This window comes from Adiantum capillus-veneris, chromosome 12, assembly GCF_014529385.1.
Source record: "Adiantum capillus-veneris isolate H3 chromosome 12, ASM1452938v2, whole genome shotgun sequence".
Lineage (NCBI taxonomy): Eukaryota > Viridiplantae > Streptophyta > Polypodiopsida > Polypodiales > Pteridaceae > Adiantum > Adiantum capillus-veneris.
This window is the reverse complement of record NC_140942.1, coordinates 111961141-111985132: the sequence shown is the minus strand read 5'-3', so window position 1 is coordinate 111985132 and position 23992 is coordinate 111961141. Positions and strand designations below refer to the sequence as shown.

Here is a 23992-nt window from a genome sequence, read left to right as displayed (position 1 = left end):
ATGAACAAATATCAACAGTTCAAAACAATTGTTACAAAATTATTTGTTTAAACTTATCGCTTGTAGTGATCCAAGCATTGCGTCGAATTGCTCGCGGGAGATGTGGTTGTTCTCGAGAAACTATCACTAAGTATCAAATTCTATATGCCGCTCTCAATACTTGACCATCTCTCTGGTTGGTCAAGTAAGAGTGATATTTTTCTAAGTTAGCAATAACAATAACAAATCATCAACTATAATCTTTATAATCATCGATTTAGATTATAATTTAATCAGTCTTACATATTTGTCCTTTCAAGTTGCTTTGCCTCCCGAGTCATAGTCTGTGGGAGTTTTTTGGCGCGAGTTTTGCGTTGTTGTCTGTAGGATGAGCTTGTTGTAGCCTAATTGCTCTTTTCTTGCATTTCTTCCTCCAGTCCACATCTGCCATGTTGCCACCGTGATAGCTTCTGTCTAGATCTCTAACCTGGTTGTGGCTGTTGCACGCCGTACACTGGACTGCTTGTTTTTCAAAAAAGTTTTTATGTAGACCTCCAACCACTTTTGTGAAAAACATTAATCGGGGCATTTGGAAATCTAGCATGCAGCGTGTCCTCAATGTAGCGTGCATGATCGAGTAGTTGGTCTCTAAACTTTACAAAACAATTGTTATACGTCGAATATATAAGAATCTGAAGATGGTGTCAAAATGCCTTGCTGTGTGCTGTACCGAAGTCCACCTCCCCGTCCATATTTTACTCTGTAGTAGCCCCCATGAATTTTTGGCATGGGTACGTCAGTATCCTTGTCCTTTGCATCAAGGGAAGCATGCCATGAAATAGGGGACTCGGTTCCCTGTCACTACCAAAACAAGTGAAGCCACAAGATCCCTCGCCACGTCGTCTCTCTCGGTGCTTGTTGCCTTGAGATGAGCGTCGACGTGTTGTGCTGTTAGAAGAAGTGCGTCGACGATATTATGATGTACCAAAGTCCACCTCCCCTCCATATTTTACCTTGTAGTAGCCCCCATGAATTTCTAGCATGGGTACGTCAGTATCCTTGTCCTCTGCATCAAGTGAAGCACGCTCTCAAATAGGGGACTCAGTTCCCCCGCCACTACCAAAACAAGTGAAGCCACAAGATTCCCCGCCGCTTCTTCTATCTCGGTGCTCGCTGCCTTGAGATGAGAGTCAATGCGTTGTGCTGCTAGAAGAAGTGCGTTGACGATATTATGGCAAAGCAGGAGTGGAATGGAGTGGCGTGGGACCCTGTGATGCCATGGCAGTGGGACCCTGCGATAGAAGGGGAGTAGGACGATAAGAAGGGGCCGTATACTGAGGTGTCGTCGGTACGAGGCTCAGGATCTAAGGAGTCCCTCCTTGACTCCCCCATGGTGTGGACTACGGAGAAAGATCGTAGGTTGCAAGCTGCTACAGAGTGTAGAGGCCAAACAATCCCTCCGTCGAACGGAGGTACTGGTCTCGTAAAGAGATAGCCTGTTGTAGGTCTGGATCTACGAGCGGTGGAGGAACCTGAGTAGAGTAGGTGTAGGATGGCCATGCTTGCAATTAACAAAAATAAACCTATGACACTCATGGTTTAAGGCTATGGTTTAAGGATAACTAGCCAGGAATAATTTTTATTTCTTTGCTTGTTCTCACGGCCCTCAAGGCTCAAGTCCACTGGAGGAGATGCCCACCCCGGGTGGGAGCCCACCTGTGATGTGAACCAACCAAAAGAAGAGCCAGATGGCTGCTCCCCACCATGTGTTCTCTTGTCTTACATCTACATTAGAAAGTGCAATATGAGATTTAGCTTTCCCTCCTACTCACTCATCTATACATACGTACACAAGTATATATGCACACAAGCACGTAGATACATATCCATACTAGTAGACCTAAGTAGAGGCCAGTAGTGCCAAAGGTCAAGTGGCACCTCTTTAGATATCATCACAGTCTCAACCGTTGTAAAACCAAAGGTACATTGCGGTAATCAATGCATGAGTGGATCAATGACCGCAACGTCATGATTAAAAAAAGTGTCTAACCTTCGAGTGCATACATGCATAAACAAATATATATGTACACAAAAATGTATATACAATTATATAAATGTAGCCATCATTTTGAGTAGAGATAAAGATCTATGGTTGTAAACGTAGCCATCGTTTTGTGTTGTGCACAGTGCAAGAGCGCTCTTCCTTCTGTAGAGTGCTTTGAAGAAGAGCTTCTTTATTGTGCTTCTTACGCAGTATCTCTTCACAGAAGCTTCTTGTTCGAGGGATTATTGTGCACATTGCATGCCTGCCTCAATTTTGAGGTATGGTACCATTGAAAGTAGTCCAACCTAATGTCGTGTCCATGGGGGAGAAAGAGATAGGAGGGGAGAGAGAGAGAGAGAGAGAGAGAGAGAGAGAGAGAGAGAGAGAGAGAGAGAGAGAGAAAGATAGAGAAGTATTGACAGGCACATCAACATGTCAGTTTAGTAGTAAGTCGGATATGTTTTGATAATTAGTCGGATATGCTCTGTCATATTGTAATGAATCGGATTGTAGTCAGTTGGATTGTGGTGAATCGGATATTTAACAGTTAGTTTGTATCAAGAATGAGGTTGTTATACCAGTTTTTGGTGAAGTAGTTATAATTGTGCTTTGCGCTCTGTGAAGTATCCGACTGTAAGGGGATGACTCTGTAGCTCTTTCCTTGATAAATAAAGCATTTTTGAATTCTGTTTTGAGTTACTTCTTGTCTCATCTCATGTCTTATGTGTTATATTTCACTGTTTCTGAATGTAATTTTGAGTTATGTGAGATTAAGGGTAGTATGATGATTCAGCTTTCTCAGTGTTGATGAACCTACAACACATTTGGCAATCCTGCTAGTTATGTTCTCTTTTCGTGAGGACGTAAGCAATTGTTAGGTATTCTTCTTCTATGTATGGATGTTTTTCTGGGATGATGAATGTCTAGAGGGGTAAGAGACACTCTCGTGTATATTATACAAGGGATCAGGCCAGGGCAGGAAACATAGATCCATTTCATTATGATGGTGTTCGTGAAGATGATGAAATTGATCCACCACCTGATAAACCACTGTTGAATCTTGGTGAGGAGAGTTCTGGTGCAGTAGAGGGAAGGGCAGTGAAGCAATTTGTGTGCCACATGCCTTTAAGGTGCGAGTGTACATGATTGCATTCGGAGAGATTCAATATGTGCATCTCTTAAAAATAGCCCAAAGCTTCGTGACCATGACCCTTGCCTTCAAGATGCATGTGTATGTGATGGCATTTGGAGTGAAAACCCTCGCTTCGCATCCACTAGAAATAGCCCAGGGCTTGCCCAATTTGGAGATAACCGGAAATCAATGCATAATTCCAAGAGACCATATCCCATACATGAAGCTCCTCGATCACTTTTTGTGCTTTATGACGTGCACCACATTTGGACAACATGTCGACCAAAGAAGTGCCAAGTGTATGTGATTGCGTCTAGAGAGACACCATCGCCTCATATCAACCGAAAATAGACCAGAGCTTCTTGGCCTTGACACAAGTTAGGCATATCCCGCAATCAGTGCATCTCAAGAGACGACATCTCAAATAGGAAGCTCCTCAAGCACTTTTTGTGCTTTATGAACTACACCACATCTAGCATACATATCGACCAAGGCAATGCCAAGCACGACGTTTTTTTTCAACAACCCTTGACTTACAATATATCATCGTGAGTTCTTTTGGCCATATCAGTATCTTGGGCAGCAACCACAATTAATCCATTCCAAAAGATGACATCCTGAATGTGAGTGCAAGTGTATGTGGATTCACTTTTGGAACAAGGTAAAGTTTTTACGGTGGCCTCAAGAAGGCAATATTTTTAGTTGTAATAAATTGTGTGTGTGTGTGTGTGTGTGTGTGCGACATCAAAGTTCGAGAAAAATCATTTTGAAAAACATAAAAAATTTCCTTTGTGTGTGTGTGTGTGTGTGTGTGTGTGTGTGAGAGAGAGAGAGAGAGAGAGAGAGAGTGTGTGTGAGTGAGTGAGAGAGAGAGAGGGGGGGAGGTAGTATTGGAAACAAATCGGGGTCCAATGTATTTTAATCGGCTAAAATTATAAAATCTCAGTTATATTTTGAGCTTGCTTTTAAGAATATCGAGAAATTTACACAAAGTTTAATGTTATTATCGGCAAAAGCTTCAAATTTTGACCTAAAAATCAAAAGAATTTCAAGTTTACCCTTATTTTCATCAGTTAGAGAGAGGGAGAGGATCTTCTTTATACATTTTTAATGCCTCCCATCAACACCAATATAGAGACACCTTTTAAGAACACTAAAATGAAGAAGAAATCATATTGCATGTAATCAAATGGTGATCAAAAGACTAAAGTGCAAACAAAGGGTACATTACATTTACTGTTATAGTGAAACTTTTCATGGTGAGAGATCTGCACGTTTTTCTCTACCAACTCTTCTATACCAACTCTTCTATATGACCTTCTTAGACCAAAAACCTTTTGAACCATCATAGACACCTTTTGCCATTGCCTCTTTTAACAGCACCTTTCACTCATTAGAAAAGTGTGGACTTTTCATGGTGAGAGATTAGCACGTTTTCTCTACCAACTCCTCTATATGACCTTCTTAGGCCAAAAACCTTTTGAACCATCATAGACACCTTTTGCCATTGCCACTTTTAACGGGACCTTTCACTCGGTAGAAAAGTGTGGACCTGGTGCAAAATTATCAATGGTCAACGATGTCATTCTCTCTCTCTCTCTCTCTCTCTCTCTCTCTCATTTGAGAAAAAAAGGTGTTTAAGTGTAGTTTTAGTCAGCTAATTCGCAAAATTACAGCTAGATTCCGATCTTGCCTTGAAGGAAACTACCAATGCAAATACTTCAAAGTTCAACCTAATCTTGCCTTGAAGAAAACCACCAATGCATATGCTTCAAAATTCAACCTGAAAATTGAAAATGTTTTGAAGGGTGCCCTTTTTTAATGGTATAAAACATGTTTTAGCAAGCCTTGTAGAGTGACTATGTGTGTGTGTGTGTGTGTGTGTGTGTGTGTGGCTACGGTGCAAAGTTACATACAAATTGACACTTATGGCAATAACCTCTCTCTAAAGTCAGTTTAATCTCTTAAGCATAGAGAGAGAGATATGCTTTCTTTTAGTTAGAGAGAGGTAGGTGATTCTTGTTGACATATGTGAGATGCCTTCCAAGCTTCATGCAACTACCACCATCAGGGAATGCTCTCCTGGTAGTTACCATGTCGTAGCCCTAAAAATCAACAATCCATTGCACTTGTTGATAGCAGTCGTGTACATGCTACCACCACTAACGCAGTCCTAGTTGCAAGTGCCAACCTCTCATTGCCCTCCTCTTGTTGGAAAGTGCCCTCTTCCAAGCTACTGCCTTCCTGCTCGCGTGATTCCATCAGGTGCCCCTGTTGCTGCAAATTAAACCGTGTCATTGCCTTTGCTCCTGCAAGTCAAAAAAGTGCAAGTAGCTTGCTGATCCATTTGTTCATCGCTCAATTGCTATTTTCTCCCTACTCTTTGGTGCCCTAAATTTCTCCCAATGTTACCGTGTGTAGCAACACCTACCCTCCCTTTCAAAATCCAAGCCAATAGTCAGATGATGCAACTTGCCTTGAGGTGAAGGCTTTAACATGAAGTTGCATCTCACCTGCTAACAATGGGCACTGCAAATGGAAGAGCCTTGCAGAAGACTTTAGAGAGAGAGAAAAAGAGAGAGGTGAGTGCCGGGGGAGGGGTCTACACACATCTCATGGGGAACCCTACATCTCCTCCTAATACCTACATGTTTTCCTTCTTAAGCGAGTACACACAAAGCTATTGCCACTCTGCTCTGCAAGCCTCCCTATTTTTGCCCCTTCTTTCCATGCCTTTGAGCTGTTGTGGGTGTTGTGTGGGCAAGAGACAATGAGGAAGGTGTTTGGAGAGAGCGTTGATGGGAGATTTGAAGAGACTGGCTCCCTCCAATCGAGGTGCTTGGACTACTGTTGCACCCTTTCCAGTGAAGGGTTGTGAAGAGGCCCACTGTTCATTAATCCTCGGGTGCTAACTAACTCTCCTACACTCAGCTAGCCGCCCCACCAACTCTTTTCAATGAGCGATTATTTCCCTCGTCAATCTTGCATGTCTCTTCTGATTCTCCTCTACCAAACCTGGGACACCTCTCTCTCTTATTGTGTCACCTGTGTGCAAATTGTGCAAAGTTCACTAGCCGGAGAATCGTGCTTTCGACACGTGTCAAGGGGAGGGGGCCTAAATCCCTTCCCCCTTTATATATACTAGTACGGCCGGCCGCCTTCGGCGGCCCCTCCCTCCCTCTGTGCGTGTGTGTGTGTACCGACAATCTCTCTCTCTGTATAGCGCATCACTTGTGTCGGGCTCACTAGAAGGGACATTTTTCTCACCCAAGATCATCCCTGCTTTACTAAAAATGGACACTTTAATAAAGACTCCATATTCACAGTGGTTTGCATACTTACTAAATTGAAAGGTTGCTAATGACTCATGAAGGCCAACTTATTATGGCTATGCCAAGGATACACACATCAATTATCAATGTGACTTTACGTTGTGATCACTCTCGTCCTGCAGAGCTACTTTGATCTAGCCTAGGCTTAGTGCTTAATAAGATTACTGAAAGGAAGAAGCTTCAGTTACACACGGGGGCTTCATGAAAGCAGTATCCCCATTGGCAAGTGTAACCGGTGGAGGGTGAGTAGTGTAGGTCCTTGCGACAAATGCAGAGGCCATGGTCATCATCAGCTTCGGAGAATGTGTCATGCAGGCCCAGGAGCTCGTACGTCCAAACCCTTGAGAAGAGACTGTCGGGGAGAAACTTGTCCACGGACACCACCTTCTGTGCTACCCGATGGAAGGCCACATTTCTCTTCTTGCCCAAGTGAGTGTCCCTTGTATTTGAACAGCAGCATCTACTCTATCTCCTCCATCACATCTTGCAAAAGCTTGCCCTGTTTGCCACATAAATGCCGCCCTGCCTGCGTAGTGTACCCACACACTACGTCCATGCCCATTCAAGCGAGCAACAACCATGTACGTGTGTGTGTGTGTGTGTGTGTGTGCGAGAGAGAGAGAGAGAGAGAGAGAGAGAGAGAGAGAGAGAGAGAGACCTGTGCAAGCTACCTTTGCTTGCTAAATTCCACCCACACTATTGTACTGCTTCGTCCACACACTACGTCCTTGCTCGTTCCAGCGAGCAACAACCACGTGTGTGTGTGTGTGTGTGTGTGTGTGTGAGAGAGAGAGAGAGAGAGAGAGAGAGAGAGAGAGAGACCAAATGCATTCACCGCTGTAACCTGGAGCTCGCGCTCTTCAGCATCCCCTCAACTCTCTCTCTCTCTCTCTCTCTCTCTCTCTCTCTCTCTAATGTACAAAAAACAACAGAAAAAGGATTTCCTCAACAAACCTAATGCTACATGAGTAGAATCCAAATTGGGGCTTAAGCTCGCGCTCTTCAGCATCCCCTCAACTCTCTCTCTCTCTCTCTCTCTCTCTCTCTCTCTAATGTACAAAAAACAACAGAAAAAGGATTTCCTCAACAAACCTAATGCTACATGAGTAGAATCCAAATGGGGCTTAAGCACGCATGGCAGATGATAATTGGGGCAAGCAAGAGCGCCATTTCGAGAGTAGCAGATGAAGCCAAGATGGCAACTTGGTGGGTTCTAAGTCCTCTTGAGTCTCACACCAGCCAGGAATGTGTCCACTGTCAAGGCCAGGCAATGCGGTGGTTTGTGTGAGTGGACAAAAGCTCGTCAATAATATACGCGGGTCCATACCTGCAGGAGAATGTTGTCAGCTGCGGCTCTGACGTGAATGGAGAAAAGAAAAGGCAACACTGTATCTCTATATAGAGATTGGAGAGGTCCTCCTCAGCTCGAGTTCCGGCAAGACAGAGAGAAGCTAAAGTGATTTGAGATCGTGCAGGCAGCTGGCCATCTTGGGCCGCGGGAGTTGGCTCCAGACTCCAAGGACATGCACCCGCAACTCAAGGTGTGTCGAGTCGATGCCATGTAGGCTGTGTTGGGCGGGGCTAGCTGATGTTCGCTGCGTGCAGGCAGAGGGAAAGGCAGACGGTCATCTCATGGCTGCAAGCATTTGCAGCCACGTGAAGATGACCTCTGTCTTTTTAATATAGTATATAGGTATAGATTATAGATTATAGATATTGATAGATAAGTCTGCTTATAGACTATACTACTACTAAGCTTCCTTTACTTTGCAGTTACCATTAAGATGTCCAATCATTTTCGGGAATCGTCAAGGGCTATGCATTGCAAGGGGACAGTGGACGACAATGGATACTTTTGCATACAATAATTTGAGAAATGTTGAATTGCCCAATAATGCATGAAACTCATCATGTTTGGATTATGTCTATGTCGAAATCCACAAGCTTCTCAGATAAGAATCAAGATGCTCTCAAAGAATCAAAGAAGATTCCCTCCATAAAATATTGGGAAACTAGAGAGAAGTTCTCTCTCTCTCTCTCTCTCTCTCTAACACACAAACACACACACACAAGGCAGGCCCTTGTCAATTCCTCACCTTGTTTCTTTTCTTTTGACGGGGGTGGGCCTATACTTCCTAGAGAGAGAGAGAGAGAGAGAGAGAGAGGAACTGACAAGGGCTTGCCTTGTGTGTGTGTGTGTGTGTGTGTGTGTGTGTGTGTGTGAGAGTGAGTGAGAGAGAGAGAGAGAGAGAGAGAGAGACGGTAGAGGGTAGACCTGCCGACTAAGAGGGCTTGGGTGGTCAAAAGGACACACACATACGCACGCAACAGTGCTCGAAAAAAATGTTTTTCCAAAAACTTGTCAAACCTAAATATGAGAAACAATTGAGGTAAATTGACTAAATTTGAAGGTTATTACATCAAATTACACTAATCTTTTAAAAAAATTGTAGGTTTTCTCACCTTCAAATATAAAATTTAGAGGTAAATCTCAAAATTTGTAGGTGGGATTACACTAAACCTATGTTTTTTTCGAGCACTATAATGCTTCGTGCACATATGTTTGCAAGCTGTATGAAATGCGGCGCTTGCACTGTAGCCTCTCACGTTCAGTCATTTTTAGGAATCGTGAAGGGCTATGTATTGATCCATGTCAAGGGGATGGCAGACGACAATGGATACTTCTGCATACAATAATTGAGAAATGTTGAATTGCCCACATGTTTTACTTTGTACCTAACAATGCATGAAACTCATCCTGTTTGGATTATGTCTATGTCGGAAATCTACAAGCTTCTCAAATAAGATGCTCTCAAAGAATCAAAGAAGATTCCCTCCATAATATTGAGAGAGATTCTCTCTCTCTCTCTCTCTCTCTCTCTCTCTCTCTCTCTCTCTCTCTCTCTCTCTCTCTCTCTCTCGCGCACGCGCGTGCGCGGAAGTATAGCCCCGCACCCATTAAAAAAAAAAAGAAACAAGAAGAGGAACTGACAAGGGCTTGCCCTGTGTGAAACAAGAAGAGGAACTGACAAGGGCTTGCCCTGTGTGTGTGTGTGTGTGTGTGAGAGAGAGAGAGAGAGAGAGAGAGAGAGAGACAAGAAGATTTAGAAATTTTCTCATGTAGGAAAACGGAGTCTTTCTCAATGTTTTTCATACAATGCATAACATCATGAGCTTATGCTCGAGAGGCACCGCATACCTAGCTAGGTACGATTGGGGGCCGGGGACCACCGGCCCCCCCATCGGGCCTGCGGTCCCTGGCCCCCAATCGTACCTAGCTCGGTATGGGGCACCTCCCTCACATAAACTCATGATGTTGAGGTAAGTCACAATGTGGGAAATATTGTGAGTAGAACAGTGTGAGTGTGAGTGTGAGTGTGAGTGTGTGTGTGTGAGTGTGAGTGTGAGTGTGAGAGAGAGAGAGAGAGAGAGAGTAGAAGGTAGAGTCGGATAGACCTGCCGACTAAAGGTTTGGGTGGTCAAAAAGGTTTAAGTACGTACCTGTATGAAATGCTGCGTGAAAGTACGTTTGCAAGCTGTATGAAATGCGGCAGCCTCGCATTGCCTCAAGGCTCAATTTATAAATTGAGTGAGGGCCCTCGTTTGACTTCATCTCTCCCAGCCGGCAGCACTTAAGTCTTAATATACTAGCTAGCGGCGTCCATGGCTTCCGTTAAAATTACTCTGCTCGATGTCGTGGCTGACGCCGCCAAACGAGCCCTCCACTTCTTCAACGACGGTACTTACTACTCACCTCTAGCTAATCACTAAGTTTAGATTTGCATGTTGGGAAAGGAATTGTTTCTCTTTTGCCATCCTCTCTCCCTAGATTTTTGTGCATTCTTGTGCTAGAAAAATACATTTTTCCTAACCGATCAAAATAAGGGGAAACTTGAAATTCTCCCGGTTTTCAGGCCAAAATTTGAAGCTTTTGCCGGTCATTACGCTAAAACTTGTGTAAATCTACTGATTCTCTTAAAGGCAAGCTCAAAATCTAATCGAGATTTTATAATTTCAATCGATTAAAATACACTAGACCCGGTTACCACACCTAGCCACACATGCACAAGAAGTTTAACACGAATTCTCATAGTGATTTTCACATTTGTGACCTACCACCACACACATGCACAATGAGCTTACCACAAATTCTCATAATAATTCCCATCTTGTGAATTACCACCACATCATGAGCTTTATCAAAGAAGGCACGACATACCTTGCTAGGTGGGGTTGATGGGCAAGGAAACATTGGACCCATGATTCCCTCCCTCACGATAGGTTATGCTATTGTCAGAACTTACTATGTGGGGGGATCATAGGGGGAATGTGTGATCACAGACTTCCTTGTGTTGTAAGTAATTGAGATGCACTACCTTGCATGTATTGGATGATTGCAGCTAACAACAGTGAATCGAGCAGCGAGGAGTGGAGCAGTAGCGATTCCGACGACTCCAACATCGATGCCCATGGGAGGCGTAGTGAGAGGCAAATTCACAAGGAGGTTTTTGGTATTAAGGACTTTGTGGAAATGGCAGGGGCGGCATACTCTGATTTGAGCATGGCGGCATATTTTCCCTCCATTGTGAGGAAGAGTCAACTAATAAAAAATATGAAAGAGCGAAGCGCAATGTACAAAAAGTCAAATATTGGAACAGACACAGGGGTTCACGTGTGTTTGCTCAAGGATGGGTCGCTTGCCTTCACCTTTCGAGGGACCGAGCTCTCTTGGCCAGATTGGAGCTCCTTTATTGCGGATGCTGCTACCGACGTGATGGTGGAGCAAATCCCTATGGAGCTCTACAATGCATCTCATACCCCCATGTACCACTCTCCTCCGCACGTTAAGGCTCACAAAGGCTTCCAACTTGCATTCCGTGATGTCACTAAGACCTCTAGGTACACACATGCATATAACAGATCTTTTTGCTAGTAGTTCTTAATGATTTTTAATGAAATTAACGTTAAAAGATAGCTCTTATAAATCTGCTTTCGCCCTTTATGGTTTTAAAAAAAAGCTCTCATTACATCAAGGGCAATACCCATTACGGATATCCAAGATTTAGCTGATAAATTATATTTAAGTTAATGTCATCTTTGTTTTAGACCCGTTCTGTTATTGGCTCCTTTACCCTATATACTGAAAGTTGTAAAAATGCCATATAAAAGTAAAATGGGGTGCATTCCTCAGCTTCTGTGAGGAAGGCACCCCATCCCTAACTAGGCATCGTTTAAGGGCAAGGTATCTCCAACATTGTCACGGTCCCTTACCCTCCCTCTTCCGCTAGGGGGCCAACAATCCCCTTTCCCCTCCAACCACTCTAGCTAGCTATACAGTGCCCACTTGTCGGGTGTGTGTGTGTGTTGTTTTTTTTTTTTTTTTTTTTTTGGGGGGGGGGGGGGGGGGGGGCATTGCTCCCCTACCCTCCAACCATATTAAGCTAGGTATGCGGTGCCTCCCACTTAGAAGCTCGTGATGGCACTATATATAAACAAAGAGAAAGAGTTAAGCATGAGGTAAGAACTATATGAAAAATCATGAGAAAAAGTTCATTTTCCTACATTAGAAAATGTATAAAGATTCTTGAGGCATGTGCGTTCACATGAGCTCTTCTCACTCGAGTACTAAAGTGTGTGTTGTATTTAATGAAGCCAAGGAGGTAATATCAACACAACACACAACCGCACCTGGAAAAGTGAGAATTAGAAATTGTTCTGATAGGGATTATATGTTCTCAAGCCCATTGCTTGCCCTTCATTATGTACCCCATCTGTTATACTATCGACGTCTCTTACATACCACTTGGTATTCCTTATTATCGTAAACAACACAAGCTACTCAAAATGGAATGCATGTCTAGCTAGGACCCATTGGGGCTCTCCAACTACCCACCAGTAGCCCACCTACATAGACCTTTGGTTCCTCAGTTGCTAGTAGTAGTTCAAGATGAGGGTAGCCCACCTAGCTAGGTTGTGATTCCTCCCTCATAGTAGTTCATGTTGTTGTCTTCATCAATTTTAGTTATATGACTTCATTTTTTTTAACTACAAGAACGTTCACCATGTTTCGTTGTAGGCCCAATGAGAACTTACAACGAGTGGCAGAAGGGCTAGGAGCACACACACCAAGTGTGAGACGAGTGATCTGCATTGGGCACGGTCTCGGAGGTGCATTGGCAACACTTTGTGCGCATTGGTGTCGATATGTGGCATATCCCAAAGCAGAGATATGGTGTGTGACAATTGGCTCACCACGTGTTGGAAACAGAGCATTTGCAAAGGATTTCCACAAAAATGTAGTAAATAAAGGAAGAAGTTATCGTGTGGTAAACAAAGACGATGTCATCCCAAATATGCCACGTTTTGACCTAATCTCCCATGGTCGTAATGTGTACAAACATGTGCGTGGGTTTATACATTTCGATGAGAAGAATCCCCATACCATAACTTTGAAGCATGGAGGTCGGCGTCACCCAATCTTGAGTTATGCATGTAGCTTGAAAGATCATTCAGCCCACTCTTATAAAGATTCACTACATAGGATGCTAAATAGGTTTCCTCATCTTCACTAACGCACTGCACACCTTCCACATCCTCGCCATGGAATTTTAAGCATCTAGTAAATCCAAAAGTGCATCCACCGCTATATGAGGAGCTAGCCTTTTACAAGACAATATTGAATTCCCATACAATATTGCATTAGGCAAGAGCTCAAAGCATGTTTCTATGGCAACATATAATGGTAGACATTTTCACTACAAACATACCACCAACTAAATCGTACCTAAACGTGTGTACCATGTTCAAAAAAAAAAAGGCACAAATATAGCTACCAAAATGTAATTATGATTGTGCTTTGCTCGTGAACATAGAGAAAATTATGATGAGAAATATGTTATCAATACTGATGAGATGGATCTTTATGTCATTGTGTGAACTCAAATATTAGCCTAATTTATGGTATTGGTGAGGTGATTTTGTACTTAACTACAACTAAATGTGTATTCCAAATTATGACAACACTGCCACAAATGTACTAATTGAAATCAAGCTATGGTTGTCAAGTCAAAAAGTCCAGTTTGACTGCCAAATCTACCCTTGATACATCATACACGGATGATGTCTGTTGGTGAATTTTTGTCTAGAATTGATGCACAAGTATCCACAAGTCTTCAGCAATGCTTCCCAAGCACTTTTACCAATTTTCCATGTAGAAACATGCACAAAATCTCAAGGTTCCTATTTTTCACCGTTTTCACACACGACTTTTGTCTTTTGGGGACCAAATGTTGGTCAAAACTTTAGTCTTAAGGTGTAATTAGGATAAAATACCCCTTTAGAACACTCTATTGCAGTCTGTTTTGGCAAATTCGGTCTCCTACTAGGCCCTAAGACATCATACGCGTATAATGTCTGTTGATAAAAAAATTACAGTTTTCTCATCCAGATCTCTTGCATATGTGTTCTTTTATGCCCAACATCACTCATCCATGCACAATAGTCTACTCAAACTTGTTTATTGCATGTTATCCTTAAAATTCAACTTTTCAGAGATTACAAATGCAAACAACCATACAAGCAAATAACTCGATGATGGATAGCTCTAGATCACAATCACGTGTCCTGTCTACAACTACTCCTGCTCATCATGTGGGGTTTTTCAATTGTGGGTAGAAAAACACTTTACTGCCACACACGGACTAGTAAACACTTTTATAACACCACAACCAATCAAAAACCAACAACTATACTAAACTAACTAAAACTTATTACTGTGAAAGACCCAGGCGAGAGACACACTCCCTAGAACCTCTTGGATCCTACCTAAAGTAAACTAGCAAGACTTTGGCGAACAAGAGAAACTTTCACCTTGTAGGACTAGTCTAAGGTCACCTACCTAAGGCTCTTGTCCCTAGTTCTGTGCTAATGTTGTCAGGCAAATACTATGCTCACAGTTCCTAGCACAGTAAGAACTAGGCCAACAAATAAGATGTCAACCAAGGACGGAGCTTGACCCGTAGGCGCATGGAAACAAATAGATGGGTGTCAATCACCTACTCCACCTTCTAGACACAATCACTACCAAGGGAAATCAACTCAAAGCACACTATGTATGCACAGTTGCTACCTTACCCACGACGGCTATGTTCTCCGAAACATGACTGAACGTTGTCGAATTGTCACGAAACTCAAGGAGTAGCCTCTACACATCTAGAGGACACTACCCTAAATTCTCTAACCCAACTTACTACCTGTAAACACTTGGTGCAAAAAATATGTATAAAGATAGACACAAAAATACAGGTTATCGATTCTCAACGTGTTTGGGCCTTAAGTGTAGTTCAATTCACCATGAATGCAATGACATATAGCAATCACAAAACGGATGCACGGTTAGAGAGAAAACTCACTTCGAAGCTCGTGGGAGAGCTCTACGCGAAGGGACCAAAATTGTGCAAGCTTGGCGTTGAAGCATAGCTCTCACCGTTGCTAACACGATAGTGTAGTCGCCTTCGTAATGCAGCTTCTGTAGTGCGCATAGAGAGTAAAAGAAAACCTCACACTCTCTCACACAAAATACACAGTCACGTCACGCTTAGTTGAGCTCAAAAAATGATTAATTCAAAGTTGTCCTTGGGGTTACAAAATTTGGCTTTTATACCTCACCCTTGGAGGTTCTAATTTATTAAAATTACCTCCCACTTTCTACCATGGTTTCAACTGATCGGCATATTTAATATATTACAATCTGGAAACTTGATTGAGTCTTAAAAAATATTTTCAGTTGAGTCCATCAATTAAATGATACAAAATGGGCTTTCCAGTGTTCAATTGTCAACATAATGCTAGTGAACATTCATCTTCGGAGAATGCCACTTCCAAGCGGTTCGCTTCTGAGATTGGGGAACCTTCTTCTCGACACTCTCAAGCAAAGTTGCTGATAGACCCCTTTTCGCGTGTACAAAGTAGCGTGTATATGCATGGTCATATGTACAAAAAGATGTAAATATGTGCATTTGGGAGATTTGCAAAGTGGTTTCAAGTGTTTAAAAAAGATGCAACGTATACACATTGTGAATAGTCAGGTCCGCGTGCCAGCAGTCGGCAGACACATGTACATGCCTGCATAGGGTATCGAGGCCTTGGATATGGTTCCTAGTGGCTTATTTTGGCTCTAGGGAATTTGTTTGAGATTTCTAGAATAATGCAAGTGGGAAGTGTGGGCACTCTTATCCCACCCGAGAAGTTTGGCACATGCAGTAACTGTCTATTTATGGTGCCTGATCTGCGGTGATGCATGCACCGCCCTAGTAGTTGTCGAAAATGGAATTTGGGTATGTGGAAAATTGCTTTGGGTATCAAGGATCAAGTGCACAAAATTTGGTGAATTTTGGAGTCCATTTGTGATTTTTCCGCGAAAAATGCCCGTGGGGTCAAAATTGGCTAAAATTGGGCCAAAAAAGGTAAAAAATGGTCAAGAAAGGTGTGAAAAGGCTTCAAATTGCCACATCAGTCACAATGGCGTGAGTGCTCAAGCTGAAGAAAAACTTTTGAAGTCAATACTTTCACCTCTTTGTGTGTGGGAGGAAGCAGGGTTCCTACAGGTGGTCTAGTGCAATCCCATCGTGTTCGCGTCCTGTTTTCGAGTATGTGGAGGAGTGAATGAGAGATTTCTCTCTTCAATTTTGCACTTGGGAGAGTCTACGGAAGTTCTGGGGTTTCCATGGATGTGTGTGTGTGAGGATTGAAGGGAGAAGGAGGGACTTTCTTCAAGACTATGTGACCCTGTATCGGTGCCATTTGGGTTGGCGCTACTCCAAAGAGTCCACAAAGTGGAGTTTGGTGAAGGCTTTGCAATGGTTTGAGAGAGGCCTTTTGTGGATGGCTTTTTTTATTTTTGATGGTTTTTCTTGTATATATGGGTCACCATCAAGTGTGATTTCAAGTGTTGATTAACTCGACTCACCTTGTAGTGTTTGCGGGCAGGCAAGGGCTTGTAGGTCGAGGTGTTTGGAGTTTGAATTGAGCTTGTGGGTAGTATTTTTATTGAGCTCTTGAGTGGTGGTGTGTGTGGGTTGGAATTTAAGTAAATTCCTTGTGTGATGTTGAGTTGTCTGGGTGTGTGAGTGTGCGCACAGCGTCCTTTGCTCCATCATCCTTTGGCGATCCCGCTAGGGAGCGGAAATTTGCAGGTTGAGTACCTAGGTGAAGCTGCGGTTTTGCTGTGAAGTTTGAGATTCATTGAAGAAAAGTGGTGGTTTGGTCGAGGTGCAAGACTTCAACTTTTGTGGAGTTACTCATGCAAGGGAGAACTGATTTCGAAGGGATGGCGTATAGTTGGCCAGTGTTCACAGGGAAGGAGGATATAAGGACTAGATTGCGGCCTTCAAGTGGCATACGCTTGGTATGCATATTGTGAATGACGAAGAAAAGCTTCATGTATTTCCTCTTGCACTCAAAGGAGAAGCTCGCGAGTGGTTTGAAGGTTTAGAGAAAGACAAAAAGCAAACATGGGAGCAGGTGAAGCAGGAAAATTTTGACAGGTTTGGAAAGAAGTTAACCGCAAAATAAGCAACAACAAAATTGAGAGGTTTGCAGTAAGATGTTCATGCTAATTTTGAAGAGTTTTTGCAGCACTTCAAAGGACTTTGGGTACAATTAGAGGACCTCCAGGGGATTTCTTTAAAGTGCGTCAGTTTATGGATTGTCTCTATCCAAGTGTAAGGGAGAAGGTCGATCAAGAGGAGCTTTCTACATTTGAAAGAGCCGTGGAAATTGCCGAGGCCAAGAGCAAGAAGATCAAGAGAAGATGGGAGCAAGGCATGACACATGCTGAGCCAGTTGTGGTGCAACCAATGGTCCCTATGGTAGTGGATGATAGAATGGAGCGAGTGTTTCAAGGTCCGGATCCTGTTACGGCCTGGGTTTTTCATGATCTTGCCAATCAGTTTGCAGGAATTAAGACTTAACATAATGAATAGGAACCAAAGAGAAGAGCGGCCAGCTGGGACAGGTAGGAGACGAAGGCTACAAGGTAGATGCTACAATTGCGATGAAGAGGGTCACTACGCCCTTGATTTTCCTAAACCACCAAGAGAGAGAGGAGGGATATACCCCTTATATGGGCGTGGCCGAGGGAGAATAGAAGAAAATCATCAAGAGCGGTCACTAGCAGCACCACCTTCGCAACAACAACCACAACCATTGCCTGCAAATGGAGAAGGCAGAGCTATGAACATCATTACCATTGAGCATCAAGATGTGGATGTTTTGGCCAATAAGAGAGCTAGGCATGATAGGGAGAAGGAGACAAAAGAAGAGAGTGAAACAAGAGCAAGGAAAGGGAAGGCTAAAGTAGAAAGACAAACCAGAGAGTAGCAAGAGGCGATGAAGAAGGAAAATAGGTCTAAAGGACTACCCTCTTGGCCAAGGTGTTTAAGACTATGATATTGTCGACGACATATAAAATCAAAAGGCCAATATATCTTTTGGTTAGTTGGTGGCTTTGAACGCTAAATTGAGGAGGCAGTGGACCAAATGTGTGAGTACGCGGCTTCTTTCCAAAAATGAAAAGCATCAAAGCATGGTGCCATCCTTAAGGGTTGGTCACCTGGTGGATATGGTGCCAATAGTTGAAGCTATGTTGGGAAAGAAAACGAAAGTGAAAGCATATGTGGATGGTGGTGCCTAGGTGTGTGTCATGACCAAGGCTATCATGAAGAAGCAGGAGTCAAGATGTCAATCAATGCTTCAATCCGTATGAGGATGGCCAACCACAAAAAGGCAAGGTGTCTTGGGATAGCTGAAGATGTGAAGATAAAAGACTTGGGGATTGAGTGCTTGGTTGATTGCTATGTGATGCAAGCGTGTGAGAATGCTTATCCGATCATTTTAGGGAGGTCATGGCTTATAACCTTGGTGCTAAGCAAGATTGGGGCACGGACTTGATCACCATCCCCGACCAAGAGAAAGGAAGTAACATTGTCTACAACATGAAGACACATGAGAGCCATACACAACCCCTATTGGAGATGCAAGATACAAATTCAATAGAAATTATGTCATACAATAGTGATGCTTCGTCTACATCATCAAAAGAAAGTGTAGAGGAAGGCTTGATGCAATTATGTCCTGATCTTTTTGCGATAAGTGTCAAAAAGGAAGCATTGATGCATGAGGGGAAGGTCAAGGAGGAGAAGAATAATACAAAAGCAATTGTAGAGCCTGCCAAAGTGAATGCAAGGAGCATGCTAGGAGAGGATTTGACAAAGAAAGAAAAGAAGGAGTATGAAGACAAGTTCACGAAGTTTCCAAAGCTATTCGCCATTGAATATACAAAGTTGCAAGGAGCTAAAGGGGTCAAGCATAGAATTGTAATGTCTATTGCCCGCAGAGGAGCAATAAGCATTACGGGAATGATTACCCGCACACTGTCTTACATTATTCAAATAGAAGAACACAAGAAGATAGAACTTAAGACAGATTAGAATAAATAGAACACTGCCTTCCTCATTGATGTATATCAAAACATAGAGTACAAGAGAGACGATGTATTTGATAACATGAACATTAGTGGTATATCCAAAGACAGGTATGCCCCCCCCGTATACAACCGCTGCTCCAGCGCAGATCGGGAACGGTGCAGACCCCCATCCTGTCTTATGATATCCTATGAATAACTGCCCCAAAGCCGCATGACTCCTAGTCCGCAATGTCCAGACCTCCGCAGGACCACATTGTGCGGCTTATGCCGTAACACCTGGCACGCACGGTGGATTGTGCAAACCCACACCTTAGCCCCTCCGGTTGGAAGGTTTCGGTTGTTGTTCTTCGACCTGCTCTGGTGAGGAAGAAATGTCGATGTAGCCAAATCCTCGAAAATCTTCACGATGAGCCGAATACACCTCGGCCAAGAGATGTGGATCTATCTCAATGTGCTCCGGCCAAGGATCCCTTGGAATAAATTGTGTTGGCAAAGAAACAGACCGAGGTGCCCGCGGAAAAGGAGCAAGAGGTGTATGGAGAGGATAATATCGAGACATGTATCTATTTAGTGCATGCCAAAAAGGAGGACATGGTGGAAGACTGAGAAAGAAGGAATGTGTCAAAGTCTCCACCCAAAAACATAACCTGTGCCGCTCCTTACGAAGGCAATGTATCACTCGCTACAAACGAGAGACATGAGCATGGGCCTCAGCACAATCTTCTGTAGCTTGCACCCAATCAGCAATATCAAAACCTTCTGGAACAACATTCTTACCCCTGTCAGTATTCTATGACTCAGGTTGCCTCATCACAACCTGCTGAGTTGGTTGCTGCGCTATCACCTCAACAGTCAGCCTTGTTCTCCAACTTTGTAGTTGATTCTCCAAAAAACTGTGGAGGTCCTGCTGCATCTCCGCTGCTAAGGCATCCAAATCATTCATGCTGATCATCACATCACCAGGAGGAGATGCTAAATAAGTGGAAAGGCTATTCTGTGTTTGCAATTGTAGCAATTCATCTTGAATAGAATCCACAAACGCAGAATTAGCCCCCTTGAGTGCCTGTAGTTCTTTAGTTTGCCGTCGTGCTGCCGTAGTTAAGTATACATTTTGATTTGTTAAATCGGCGATGCTATCCTCAATATTCAAGACTACTAAAGAGACAACAAAAGATAGGCCAGCTACATCCAGGACAATGCCCGGAAGTAATCCTACTGGCTGCACTCTTCTTTGATCTGCCATGTACGTTCCCAATCATTGAGTCTAAAACACTCACAAGCTGCTTGAGTACTAATGTCCGCTCGTCCATCTAATAGTACCTTGTCGATGTATGTACCATGATATCTGACTGGAAGCTCCGGAATGCGGGTATCCGTGATCCTATTTGCCGGTAGCGGGGCTGACTCGTCCCCCTCCCCTACTGCTATCGCAATGTCCACTTCCCTCAGCTCTTTGAACTTCCGGCTTAGCAAGGCATTATGAAAATTTGGAACCAATTTCAGTAGTGAACCCAAAGTTACTTGTATTGGTGAATTGAGGATCTCTTTCCAAACTGAATTCCAATCATCCCCTTCTCTAGTAGGGAGGGAGTTTAGGTACATTCTCTCTCTCTACCCAAAAGAGTGGTGGTCCTTATGACAATAACTACCCTCCCCCCCTTTTTTTCCACATCATCAAGGGCGTCCATAGCCTCAGCTCAATAAAGCATTTTTTTCAAAAAATTCAAGAGAACCTTACTTTTACTCAAAACTTCTCCCCAACCTATATATCTACCCAAAAATCAATTTTCTCTCTCAAAATCTCACTGCTAAACCTGCTTAATATCAAACTTCCCACCTTTTTTTATTTCCCTCCAAAATCACTCCCTTCTCTCTCACTCCTCTCTCTCTCTCTTCTCTCTCCTACTTTTCAACACACACTCTTTCTCCTTCCCACTCTCTCACTCCTCTCCATGTCTCCTCTCTCCTACTTTCAGCACACACTCTTCCTCCTTCCCTCTTCTTGTTGCAGGTCCGCTCCACACCTCTCCCTCCCATAGCTCTCCGCTCCATATTCCTCTTCTCCACTCCATAGCTCTCCTACAGCTCTCCATCCCAAAGATCTCCACTTCATAGCTCTCCTCTCCACTTCATAGCTCTCCTCTCCTCTCCACTCCATAGCTCTCTTGTGGCCTTCCACTCCATAACCCTCTTCTCCACTCCATAGATCCCCTGCAGCTCTCCATCCCATAGCTCTCCACTCCATAACTCTCCTACATCTCGCCATCCCAAAGCTCTCCACTCCATAGCTCTCCTCTCCACTCTCTAGCTCTCATGCAACTCTCCATCCCATAGCTCTTCACTCCATAGATCACCTCTCTCCTCTGTGGCTCTGTTGCAACTCTCCACTCTTGCTTAAGGCCAGCTTTATTCCCCTTGCCATGGAGCTAGGCGACATTACAAACCTCCCATCCACATCAAGATCGTCAAGTTTGAAAATGGTTTCTCTACATGTTTGACTGCCAAAGGACTTTGCAAGCTCATAGCGTTATTACTTGCAAACTGCACAATAACATCGTGTGCAAGGCACACCAATGTGGACCTTTGGGTGCATGGTTGCCTTTACCCTAATGATCCAGTCATCAATGTGTATCCAACATTCAATAGCCTTGCTTCATTCTTACAATATATAGATAGAGGGGAGCACAATCTTCTTGGATATTGCAAGATATTGTCGTCTATTGGAGCTCATAGCACACAATGGTCTTTGCATCCCTTAATATAGAGCCCATCATCTCTGCCTCGGCCCCTCTCTACCTCCTTCATTCTATTCTATACAACCCCATCTCTCCATGGTATGGATACAAACGACAATACAAATCTCTCATCCACAGCACGATCGTCACGGTAAAAAAAAAAAACGTGTACATATATGGTTGTCAAAAGAGCTTGCACCTTCCAAGCGTTATGACTTACATACAACACAACAATGCCACATTGCAGGTCACACAGATGAGGACCTTTGGGTGGATGGTTGCCCCTACCCCAATGACCCTTCGGTTAGTGTGTATCCAACATTTCATAGTCTCCCTACCTTCTTGCAATATGTTGGTAGAGGGGAGCCAAGTCTGCTTGGCTACTGCAAGCGGTTGTCCACTCTCAGTGCTCATAGTATGCAATGGTGGATGCATCAACACCAAGTTATCATTCATAACAATTCTAGTCTGTAACAGAGGATCATTCATGTGGAAAAAGAAGCACAAAATCTTTTGAAACATGTGGAAGAGAAGGATGGTAAGATTGCAAAGCTTAAGGGTACCATATTGAGTTTGAAAGAGACACCTTTAGGTCCAAGGGAGCAGAAGAGGATCTTGTCATCCATAGAGACCCTTGCTCCCAAAGGTGGTTCTTGGATGAGAAGAGTTATAGCTACAAGGTGCATTTTTTAATACAGTATCACATTTCCTACATGTATGAAGTCATTTCTGCGGTGATTGTTTTGTTTTTTAGTCTTATCGTAGGAATTTTATCCAAGAGACATGTGGTAGCCAAATCCAAGAGGATCCCATTTATTTTCTTACTAGTTTCCTTCATAGCACTCTTGCACACATGAAAAGGAAAACATATCTATTTTACTGTAACCAAGGAGGTGATGTGTAAGTTTTCTAATCTCGTGAGTGATGTTGATTTGTAGAAGGAATGTGATGAAGTTGGAATTAGTACAAAGGGTTACACTGCACTACATGGCCTCTTCAAGAATGTTTTGAGGGAACAAGGATTTACTGAGAATGAATTCCCAGTGCCATGCAAGGTGAAACTTGCTAGAGGGGCCTCCAATGAAGATGTTTTCTCACATCTAGGTCGTTATTTGCACATCGAGGAGACAATGCCCTCATCTATCTTTGTACAATCTCCAGAAAGTGCTAAGAAAGCTACCAATGCAAGGAATCGTGCTGATAATATTGACAAGGGCTTTCCTTACTCTATGTGAAATAATATTTTTTCCATTTGAAGAGGCTTCAACAAGCAATGTTTTTCTTTTATGCACTACCTTCTAATAATGAGGAAAGAATCATGTGACATTTCTCTTTCATTGTCGTTGTATGACCTTCACTTTTTTCCTTTCTTCTCTTGCAGTGTTTGGAACTAAGTTGGTGTTTGTTTTCAAGCTTGACGCATGCCAAATTGTGAAGCAATGAAGGCTAGAGAGGATAAGTGTCATATTTTTATTGTTAAGACCTCAAGAATATGAGTCTAGCAACAAAAAAATAAATCCTAGAGGATGCAACCCCACACTCCAAGCTCTACCACAAAACAAAGTTTTACAGCAAGATGGGAAAGTGGCACTACATAGGCAACCTCGCAGAGTGCACCGTTTTAGCAGAGCCTTTGCTAATATTTGACATTATTAAGAGTGTGTGGAACTTCTCATCCAAAGGGCTCCTTTTTCGCGGACATGTGGGGAGATTGTGCAAAGCTAAAACACTGAGTGACGCATGCCGCCCATCGGCCTCGAAGGACTCAAGAAGTCGCAAAGTCATACTTGGTGGGTTTATTTGAGGATACCAACTTGTGTGCCATCCATGCCAAGCATGTAACTATAATGCAAAAAGATTTGGCACTAGCCCGTCAAAAACGAGCAAACTTATAGCTAGTAATATGTACAACAACACTTTGTCGCAATGGATATATAATGACTTCAAATATGGAAATAAAATGATGCTTACTCATTTTGGAATGTGTTGCTTCTTATGTCATTTAAGCTCTTTGTATTTAATTTGTGTTCAATATTTTTTTTATAAGTCTATTATACATTGTCGGGTGGTTCTTGCACACCATGCCATTGAACACGAAGGGGGAGATGGGGAGGGGGGAGTTGTGGATAAGTATTTTATTGGATAGTGCTGCAAAACCTTCACAACAGGCTTCAAGTGCCATTTGTTGAAATGCACACATAATGTCTATTTTGCTCAAAATTGATGTCATGTGGATAGGGGTTTTTAACAATGTTTGGGCCAAAATAAGCATATATGGTGCCTTCG

General features: G+C 43.1%; 1 protein-coding gene and 1 long non-coding RNA gene across 2 annotated transcripts; one reads left to right on the top strand and one right to left on the bottom strand.

The window, feature by feature from the left end:
- Nucleotides 1–4360: 4360 nt before the first annotated feature.
- On the bottom strand, nt 4361–8160 carry LOC147446329 (uncharacterized). The gene is made up of 2 exons (XR_015189861.1): nt 7580–8160; nt 4361–4707 (listed from the first exon to the last, which is right to left on the bottom strand). It is a non-coding gene; the product is annotated as an uncharacterized LOC147446329 (long non-coding RNA).
- Nucleotides 8161–10091: 1931 nt separating this feature from the next.
- LOC147446328 (uncharacterized) lies at nt 10092–13432 on the top strand. Its single transcript, XM_086525587.1, has 3 exons — nt 10092–10226; nt 10888–11386; nt 12564–13432. The coding sequence occupies exons 1-3, from the start codon at nt 10151–10153 to the stop codon at nt 13057–13059; spliced, it is 1071 nt and encodes a 356-aa protein (XP_086381713.1). The 5' UTR covers nt 10092–10150; the 3' UTR covers nt 13060–13432.
- Nucleotides 13433–23992: the final 10560 nt, after the last annotated feature.

Bases quoted from the DNA above. Each gene is read 5' to 3' on its own strand.
- LOC147446328 (XM_086525587.1), top strand. From the start codon at position 10,151: ATGGCTTCCGTTAAAATTACTCTGCTCGATGTCGTGGCTGACGCCGCC. The intron at 10,227-10,887 runs GTACTTACTACT...GGATGATTGCAG, and splicing joins CCTCCACTTCTTCAACGACG to CTAACAACAGTGAATCGAGC. The intron at 11,387-12,563 runs GTACACACATGC...GTTTCGTTGTAG, and splicing joins GATGTCACTAAGACCTCTAG to GCCCAATGAGAACTTACAAC.